General features: G+C 41.2%; 1 protein-coding gene across 2 annotated transcripts in view; it reads right to left on the reverse strand.

The window, feature by feature from the left end:
- The window catches only part of NLRP13 (NLR family pyrin domain containing 13), a 42,682-nt gene extending 36,520 nt beyond the window's left edge, over positions 1-6,162 (reverse strand). For both annotated transcript variants that reach the window (XM_054463748.1, XM_054463747.1), the window contains exon 1: positions 5,819-6,162. In XM_054463748.1, coding sequence (XP_054319723.1) covers positions 5,819-6,137 — 319 coding nt within the window. In that variant the 5' untranslated portion in view covers positions 6,138-6,162. The remainder of the gene's footprint in view (positions 1-5,818) is intronic.
- Positions 6,163-10,845: the final 4,683 nt, after the last annotated feature.

A 10,845-nucleotide genomic window follows, 5' to 3' on the forward strand; every position in this document is an offset into this window, starting at 1 on the left:
TGATTATTCTCTTTTGTCTATGAAATAAAGTCTAATTCCTTAAAAAAAAATCCCAATTCTGGCTTCCATTTGTACACCTATGGAAGCCTGAAATAGCTTCTTCCACTGCAAATTTGCAGACATATCCTTGGGTGGGATAGAGGGTGTGTATATGGTGAGGTGACACTCTCCCAGCTCTGATACTGCTGGCCAGGCACCACGCTTAATCAATCATCCATAAACCACCAGGGCAAGTAACGCTTTCAGATAAAAAACCACCCCAAAGGTCAACTGACATGCAAGTTCCTACTCTATGCCCAGTGCCTTCTAAGCATTTCACCCTAGAAATACAGAGGGTGGAACAGTGACCCCAGTTTAAGAAAGAATTGTGGCCCCATGGTAAAAATCACTTGTCCAAGATTACCGTTGGTCAGATGGAACTAGCCTTTGAATCCAGACATCCTGACTCCAGAACCTGAGCCCTTAAGCCAATAGTCCCCAAAAGACAATACATGGGTCCTTGTATACACACGTGTGTCTGCAAACTCACTCTCAAATGCATATCCCACAGCACTAGTCAAGTACAGAGATACTCATGGTCCAGTTTCCTAGATGATGGGGCTAACGGGGCACTAAGAACCACCTGATCCACCTGCTGAAATTTTATCGTCCCCTGCATGGCTGGTGAGGTGGATGTGGCCCAGGGCTTTCTCCTACTTGAGAGGTATCTTCCCCATGACCCACGCCTTTAGAAGGCCAAGTAGGAACAAGACAAGGACCAGGGAAATGTGGCTCCTGTGATGTGCCCCGCCTGGCCGTGCAGCCTTCAGGCAGGAAGTTTATGCTGCCATTCGAAATCAGCAACAAGAAACAAAGGATAAATGCTTAAGGAGAGGAGCACCCATCTACCCTGAGGTGGTTATGATGTATCACTTGCCTGTATCCAAATATCTCATGTACCCCATAAATATATACACCTACTATGTATCCAGAATTTTTAAAATTTAAGTTTAAATTTTAAAAACATCAGTGACAAGAAACAGGATAAATGCTTGAGGTGATGGACACTCCATTTACCCCTGTGACTATTACCCAATGCATGCCAGTATCAAAATATCTCATGTACCCCATAAATATATACACCTACTATGTATCCAAAAACTTAAGTTTATATTTTTAAAAATCAGCAACAAGAAAGTAAGTTCTTCCTTTGAGAGCATTCTCCTCTGTGCTAATTCCTCTCTCCAGGTCTCTATAAAGAGAGATATTCAGTTGGAAACAGAATTTAAGAGTTCTAAATCTCTATTTTCAATCTCTGATATCCTTTCTTCATGACTAAAACACCAAAAGCAAATGGCAACAAAAGCCAAAATTGACAAATGGGATCTAATTGAACTAAAGAGCTTCTGCACAACAGAAGAAACTGTCATCAGAGTGTACAGGCAACCTGCAGAATGGGGGAAAATTTTTGTAATCTATTCATCTGACAAAGGGCTAATATCCAGAATCCACAAAGAACTTAAATTTACAAGAAAAAAAAACAACCTCATCAAAAAGTGGGTGAAGTATATGAACAGACACTTCTCAAAAGACATTTATGCAGCCAACAAACATATGAAAAAAAGCTCATCGTCACTGGTTATTAGAGAAATGCAAATCAAAACCACAATGAGATACCATCTCATGCCAGTTAGGATGGCGATCATTGAAAAGTCAGGAAACAGATGCTGGAGAGGATGTGGAGAAATAGGAACACTTTTACACTGTTGGTGGGAGTGTAAATTAGTTCAACCATTGTGGAAGACACTGTGGCAATTCCTCAAGGATCTAGAACTAGAAATACCATTTGACCCAGCAATCCCATTACTAGGTATATACCCAAAGGATTATAAGTCATTCTACTATAAAGACTCATGCACACATATGGTTATTGCAGCACTGTTCACAATAGCAAAGACTTGGAACCAACCTAAATGCCCATCAATGATAGACTGGATAAAGAAAATGAGGCACATATATACCATGGAATACTATGCAGCCATAAAAAAGGATGAGTTCATGTCCTTTGCAGGGACATAGATGAAGCTGGAAACCATCATTCTCAGCAAATTAACACAGGAACAGAAAACCAAACACCGCATGTTCTCACTCATAAGTGGGAGCTGGACAATGAGAACAGATGGACACAGGGAGGGGAACATCACCCACCGGGCCTGTCAGTGGATGGGGGGCTAGGGGAGGGATAGTACTTGAAGAAATACCTAATGTACATGATGGGTTGATGGGTGCAGCAAACCGCAATGGCATGTGTATACCTATGTAACAAACCTGCACGTTGTGCACATGTATCCTAAAACTTGAAGTATAATAAAAAAAAAAGAAGAGGAAAATAAAGATAAAATCAGAAATCAATGCAATACAAAGCATGCAATAGAGACAAATCAATAAAGCCTAAAGTTGGTTCTTTGAAAAAAAAAGAAATTGAGACAGTAAAAAAAAAAAAAAAAGAATTCTAAATCGCATTCCCTAGTTTTCTGCTTTACATCTACGTATTCCAAACAAGAGTATCTGAGGGCTTTAAAAATGAGAGAGGGACAGGGAAAAAGAGGGTGGAGTGGCATTCTAGTCTCCATCCCATCCTCCTTTGCACCAGAAGATACACAAAGCCTGAACTTGTATGACTCCGAATGCCCCGTGTCCAGGGTTCTGATATGGAAGACTCAGTATTGCCCACTCTCCTTCCTTAGAACTCACTCATTGGGGGTAGGAGAAGCTGTACATGATCAAGCACAGAGCCTTTGGAGACACTGCCTGGGCTCACATCCCAGCTCTCCTGGTCACCAGCTCTGTGACCTTGGGAAATTTACTTAAGCTGTCTGTGCCTCAGTTTCCTTCTCTGTAAGATACAAGTAATAGGACCTCCTTCTTATAAATATAGTGAAGAGTCAGTACAAATGCATAGAGAGCATTAAGATAAATGCCTGGTTTATGGCCAGGCATGGTGGTTCACGCCTGTAATCCCAGAATTTTGGGAGGCTGAGGCGGGCAGATCACCTGAGGTCAGGAGTTTCAGACCAGCCTAGCCAACATGGCAAAACCCTGTCTCTACTAAAAATACAAAAATTAGCCGGGCATGGTGGCAGGCGCCTGTAGTCCCAGCTACTCGGGAGGCTGAGGCAGGAGAATCCCTTGAACCCAGAAGGCAGAGGATGCAGTGAGCCAAGATCACACCATTGCACTCCAGCTTGGGTGACAAGAGTGAAACTCCATCTCAAAAAAAAAAAAAAAAAAAAAATCAATGTCTGGTTTATAACAGGCACCAGGAAACATGATTATTTTCAACAGATCTCATAGGCAGTCAGTTATGCTATAAAGTGACATATGCATTCTGAAAACTCACCACGGCAGATTAAATGGTGCACTAAAGCCATAGGGCTTATGGGAAATACAATCAGTGATTTTATATATAATATATACTTATATATTATATTTTATATATATATATCTTTTATATACAATATATTTATATATATATTTTATATATATTTATATATTACATGTTTTATATATATTTATATATTACATATGTTTTATATATATTTATATATTACATATGTTTTATATATAAATATATTTACATATTACGTTTTATATATAATATATTTATATATTACATGTTTTATATATATTTATATATTATATATGTTTTATATATTTATATATTATATGTTTTATATATATTTATATATTATATATGTTTTATATAATATATATTTATATATTATATATGTTTTATATAATATATATTTATATATTATATATTTATATAATATATATTTATATATTATGTATTTTATATATATTTATATATTATATATTTTTATATAATATATTTATATATTTTTTTATATAATATATTTATATATTTTTTATAATATATTTATATATTTTTTATATAATATATTTATATATATTTTATATAAGTATATTTATATTATATATTTTATATAAGTATATTTATATATTATATATATTTTATATTTATATATATTTTATATATATTTTTGATATATTGATATATATCGATATATATATAATTTTAAGCAGAAGCTTAAACAGCACCGTTTTAATTACAAAACACTTTATTACCACAATAAACACTGCACAATGCTACACCACCACAATCAGCCCTGCAACACCTCAGTAGGTTTTGCAATGTCACTGAAGATATGGCATGAAACTTTACCTTGAGTAGAACATGAACTTTGCTTGTGAACATGGGAAGTGTTGCAGCATGTGAGTTTTTGTGAAGTGGAAGAATAATGATCTGAAATCAGAAAGTGTAGAATGGGCAAGGCTCGTACTGAGGAAGCGGGTAGATGTTTGAGGTATATGCCTGTGTGCATTGTGTACAATCCTACGTGGCTCTGCTTAGCTCAGTGTAGGGTCGGTGGGTTAAGGGGGCGGGGTGGGGATAGTTGTGGTTTGTTAGTGTTTCTCTTGGGCAAAACCATGCATAAGCTAATATGAAATCTGTGCTGCACTCAAATTGTTTCCCAGTACAACAATCACATTGGGACAAATTTGCATGTTTAAAAGAAGCCTGGGCTGGGTGCGATGGCTCACACCTGTAACCCCAGTGCTTTGGAAGGCTGAGGCGAGCAGATCACGATGTCAGGAGATTGAGACCATCTGGCTAACACAGTGAAACCCCGTCTCTACTAAAAATACAAAAATTAGCCGGGCATGGTGGCGGGCGCCTGTAGTCCCAGCTACTCGGGAGGCTGAGGCAGGAGAATCCCTTGAACCCGGGAGGCGGAGAGTGCAGTGAGCCAAGATCACACCATTGCACTCCAGCTTGGGTGACAAGAGTGGAACTCCATCTCAAAAAAAAATAAATAATCAATGTCTGGTTTATAACAGGCACCAGGAAACATAATTATTTTCAACAGATCTCATAGGCAGTCAGTTCTGCTATAAAGTGACATATGCATTCTGAAAACTCACCACAGCAGATTAAATGGTGCACTAAAACCATAGTGCTTATGGGAAACAGAATCAGTGATTTTATATATATATATTCTTATATATATTTATATTTATATATATTTATATATATATATAATTTTAAGCAGAAGCTTAAACAGCACGGTAAACACTGCACAATCCTACAACACCACAATCAGCCCTGCAACACCTCAGTAGGTTTTGCAATGTCAAAGATATGGCATGAAACTTTACCTTGAGTAAAACATGAACTTATGTTCATGCACCGCTGGGCGCGGTGGCTTACACCTGTAACCCAGTGCTTTGGAAGGCCGAGGCGAGCAGATCACGAGGTCAGGAGATTGAGACCATCCTGGCTAACACAGTGAAATCCCGTCTCTACTAAAAATACAAAAAAATTAGTCGGGCGTGGTGGCAGGTGCCTGTAGTCCCAGCTACTTGGGAGGCTGAGGCAGGAGAATCGCTTCAACCGGGGAGGCAGAGGATACAGTGACCTTAGATCGCACCACTGCACTCCAGCCTGGGCAACAGAGTGGAGACTCAGTCTCAAAAAAATAAAAAAACCAAAAAAAATAAAGAAAAAAAAGGCTTGTAACATAACTGAATGTGCCTCTTCCAATTCCCTTTCTTGCCTTTGCTACTCCTTCCCAGGCTACAGCACTAAATCTTTATAGCCTTTATGCCTTTAAACATCATACTGTCATAGATTATCAAGGAGGATTTGTAGGGGGAGATCAGCAATGTGGAATGACCCCACGAAAACCCAGCGGCTACCTCCTTGCTCTCAGGAGTACCAAGCAGCCCTCCTGCCTTCCTTCTTGAGGACTCTCACCTCTCATCTCGGTTCTAACTTTCTCACACAGTGAGGTCAGATTCATTGTCTGGAAGATGCCGAGGATCACTTTCCATGCCTGACCTTTTGGGAAGTATTCGTCCAAAAGAAAGGACAGATTCAAGGGGTCAGCAGCTCTCAAGTTTGCCCAGGGGATACGCGGGAAGTGCCCCTGGGGGGCCGACCAGAAGTCCATCAGCTGCTGGGGTTCCAAGCAAAGCTTAAATTCCTCTAGCTGATACTGATCCAGGGCTATCAGGTAAGGCAGAAGCCCTTGGTTGGTACCACCGTTGGGGCAGGTGATTACAGAAAAGTTCATCTTGCCCAACACATGCAATTTCTCACTTCAGCGAAGGACTCCTATATCCACAGGACACTTGGGACCTACAGAAAAGGAGGAGAGAGTTGAAATCATAAGCCATAAATATCACCTCCTCTCACTGTCTTGCCTACACATTTGAGTATTTTCGCTTCACAGTACTTCCTGCTACTTTTGTTAGTACACTTTTTTGTTGTTGTTTTTTGAGACGGAGTCTCACTCTGTCCCCAGGCTGGAGTGCAATGGTGCAATCTCGGCTCACTGCAAGCTCTGCCTCCTGGGTTCACGCCATTCTCCTGCCTCAGCCTCATGAGTAGCTGGGACTACAGGCACCTGCCACCACACCCAGCTAATTTTTTTTGTATTTTTAGTAGAGACGGGGTATCACCATGTTAGCCAGGATGGTCTCGATCTCCTGACCTTGTGATCCGCCCGCCTCGGCCTCCCAAAGTGTTGGGATTACAGGCGTGAGCCACCACGCCCGGCCTCAACTGGGTGTTTTCTCTGGCAACCTTACCTAGGCTCGAGATCACTGGCTTTCATCCCATCCCAGAAGAACAATGCCATCAGCACCTGATTTATCTGCCTTACTAAAACAGTGACAGCTGTCCTAGAAAAGTTACAGGTGCATGATGGTACTTACCAACTCCCATTCAGAGGGTTCACCTGAAATGTGAATAAGAAGAACATTGAAGTGAATTAGTCACAGTAAAGATCAAAGACATTTGAGAGATGGGAACGGGGGAAACTAATCAGGGAGAAGGGGTAACAAAGAGAAAATAGAAGTTTCCGCCCATCACGATTTTGGGCACCAGGCAACTAACAGTGATTGAGACAGATCTGCCACTATTCCCCCGTAGAACCTGGTCCGGCATGTATGCTGGGTCATCTCAAAATACCAGGTAGCATTGAAGGCAACAGAAAGACAGCAGAACAAAAGACTTTTTTTTTTTGTGATGGAGTTTCGCTCTCGTTGCCCAGGCTGGAGTGCAATGGCTGGATCTCGGCTCACTGCAGTCTTTGCCTCCCAGGTTCAAGTGATTCTCTTGCCTCAGCGTCCGAGTAGCCAAGACTACAGGGGCACACTGGCCTTGGCCTCCCAAAATGCTGGGATTACAGGCATGAGCCACCATGCCTGGCCCAAAACACTATGCTTGAAGCTACCGGTGTGTGACCCCCCCGATGTCTCCCAAAGAGAAATCTCCAGAAGAGATGTATGTTACGACCTACCCTGGCAGCCCAAATTCATTGAACTACTCCAGAAATTGTTGGAGAAAAGATGGGGAAGGGCACACAGAGGAAAACTTGAAACATTGTGGAGAAAAACCCTTTCAGATATTAGCAGGAAGGATAAAGACTAGGGGAAAAGCTTATTTGAGAATCAAATGACACTAAGCTATCATCGAACACCCAGTAGAAGCTGGGCAAGGGGGCTGGGCGCAGTGGCTCACACCTGTAATCCTAGCTTTAGGAGGCCAAGGTGGGCAGATCACATGAGGTCAGGAGTTCGATACCAGCCTGGCCAACACGGTGAAGCCCCGTCTCTACTAAAAATACAAAAATTAGCTAGGCATGGTGGTGGGTCCCTGTAATCTCAGCTACTCAGGAGGCTGAGGCAGGAGAATAGCTTGCACCTGGGAGGCAGAGGTTACAGTGAGCCGAGATGTCACTGTAGACATGTAGAGGCAAGAGTGCAGTGGTGCCAAGAGTAAGACTGTCTCAAAACAATAAAAAATTACTCCATGCTGCACTTCTTTTGTTGTATGTCTCTTGTTTAAATTTTTAAACCAAGAAGATAAGAACTGAGGTATCACATCAGCCACCAACAAACTCCTCCAAGATTATAGGGTTAGGTTCCTGTGAGCCTCTCGTCACATTTTCATCCACTAGTCAATACATAACCTTGTTTTATATGTGTCTCTGTTTAAGGACACCTAATTTAATACATATTGTTGATTCATTAACCTTGAGCCCACCGCCACCAACACTATAGCTCATGCCTGAAAGCAGCTCATCTAACACATGCATTGTCTTGAGAACTCACATCCCAGCCTTCTTGTGTGTAGAGCACCAGACAGAACTTTCACACTACACAAGGGGAGATTTAGACAGCAAAGTCACCAGTGAAAAGCCCAAAAATGCAAAAACAGGGCACTAAGTAGACCCACCAGCACTGCCTTATCTGACCTCAGCTCGAAGTTTCCCTGGCTCTGTGCATGTCTGGATGACTTTGAAAGCTCTGCAAATATTGATTTGGGGGTTGCTAGCAGATCTTAGCGAGTAGATGAATTCACAGACATGGAATCCACAAATAAAGAGGATCAACTGTAGTTAGGGTGAAGCATGTTGTGTATGAGACCCACATGGTGCCACAAACTTATACAGCAAGTAGGCCAAATACATAGGACTTGAAAGGAAATGCCTCCAAACTTGAAGCATGCATCAAATTGAGCCAAGGAGGGCGGGAAGAGGATTAGGGGGTAGAGCGGTCAGTGAAAACAGCAAGTGCAAAAGCCCTGGAGGGAAAAAAATACAAGAACAGAGAAAATCAGCCAGAAAGTCTCACACAACTGCGGAATCTCCTTGGTTGAGGAGATGGAAAGCTCCTAATCGAAGAAGGAAGTGTGTGCAATCAACTCTTCCTCCTGAGAAAACACCAGCAGGATACAGTGGAGGGAAAGACCCCAGAGAAAGATGAAACCTTAGAACAGAGAGAGAAGACATCTCTTACCAACCAGACTTTGAGTCTCACACGAGTTTCCAGAGGCTGATTCGGGAAACCCCATGGAAGTAGTCACCGCCACCCCCTCCTCACCTGTGAGCAGCCCGTGGGTCCATCTGCCTCCTCTTAGCTGTGTCTTTGGGCCTCGTGGTTTATAGCTCTCTTCCCACTCCCTTTCCCCAGCACAACTCGGGGTCAGCTGAGAAGCCGACAAGACTCAGCTGCGACGTATGATCTCTGGTTTTTCTCCTCCAGATCTAGATAATCACAGGATTATTCAGGCTGGGAGGCAGAACTGGGTTTCTAATTAAAAACCATACTATCCTGAAGTAAATGGAGCCATCCACGCCAGCAAAGAGCCACAGATGTGAGTAATGCCTGAGATTACCCCTCCTATCATCTGGGCGATCTCAGAGGGCATTGAAAGATGAGAGGGGGAGAGGTCGTGAGACACTAAAATCACGGTTGCCGCCGCTTACAGGACTGTGTCTTCTTCCAACGGCAGGAGAAATGCTTCCTCCACCATTCCATCATGAACACAAAGGATTTTCCACCGAAGTCAGAAACAAGACGAGGATAGTCGTAACTCCGCTGCTATTCAACATTCTGCTGGAGATGTCAACCAATTCTATCAACAATGTTAGCTAGTTTTAAACTCAGGTTACAGGCTTTAAACTGGCAATTGGAAAGCAATTAGAGAGAGGTATAGTAATTGGAAAGCAACAGGTAAAACTATATTTGCAAACTTGATTATGTACCTGGACAACGTAAAAGACTGCATGGGAGAACTCCTACCAACAGCAAAAGAAATTGGTAATACAGCAGGTAATAAAATAAGTATTCAAAAATCAATAGACTTCAAATATGCAAACTCAAAACACTGGAAAAGAATACCCCTGATTACTATAGCAAAAAAAAAAAAATGAAAATAAAATGCTTACTTAAAAACTTCAGAAATATCCAAAACTTATGTAAGAAAAACTATAAAATACATTTCTGCAAGACCCAAAAGTGGACTTAAGCCTTAAAGAAATAAATACCACGTTTTTGGTATGGAAATACCACGTTTTTGGTATGGAAATACCATGTTTTTGGTATGGAAAGCTCAACCTCATAAATGTATCACTTCTCTCTAATACAAATACATCAAGGTTTTACCTGGCGGTGCAGAAGTGGATTATAAAATTCAACTGAACAAATCGAATTTGTAGGAATGGCCTGGAAAATCCTGAAAAGGAGGAATGAGGAGGGACTAAACCTGGCAGATATTAAAATATACCATGAGGCCTTTATGATTAAAATATAGTATTGGCACATGTGCAAACAGACTGGGCAAAGGAATAGACTAGAAAATCCAGAAATAGGGCTGGGCACGGTGGCTCACGCCTGTAATCCCAGCACTTTGGGAGGCTGAGGCGGGCAGATCACAAGGTCAGGAGATCGAGACCATCCTGGCTAATACAGTGAAACCCCGTCTCTACTAAAAATACAAAAAATTAGCTGGGCATTGTGGCGGGCACTCGTAGTCCCAGCTACTCGGGGGCTGAGGCAAGAGAATGGTGTGAACCTGGGAGGTGGAGCTTGCAGTGAGCCGAGATGGCGTCACTGCACTCCAGCCTGGGCGACAGAGAGAGACTCCGTCTCAAAAAAATTAAAAAAAAAAAAAAGAAAAGGAAAAAAGAAAATCCAGAAATAGAATTATTAACATATATAAATTTGATAAATATTGCATCACTCATAAGTGAGGGAAATTGATTTTTAGTATGCATGGTGATGCTAGATCTGTTTCCTATACAACAGAATAATTTTTAAGCACATCAGAGATTTAAATGCATAAATAAAACTTTAGAAGCACCAGAAGAAAACAATTGAATTTCTCTCAAACTTGATGGTGGGAAAAGCTTTCTTAGCTAAGATTTAAAATTCAAAAGCAATTAGAGAAAAAATAAACAAATTTTATTACAAATATTTTTTAAGCATTCATAA

Source organism: Pongo pygmaeus, chromosome 20 (assembly GCF_028885625.2).
Source record: "Pongo pygmaeus isolate AG05252 chromosome 20, NHGRI_mPonPyg2-v2.0_pri, whole genome shotgun sequence".
NCBI classification, from domain to species: Eukaryota; Metazoa; Chordata; class Mammalia; order Primates; family Hominidae; genus Pongo; species Pongo pygmaeus.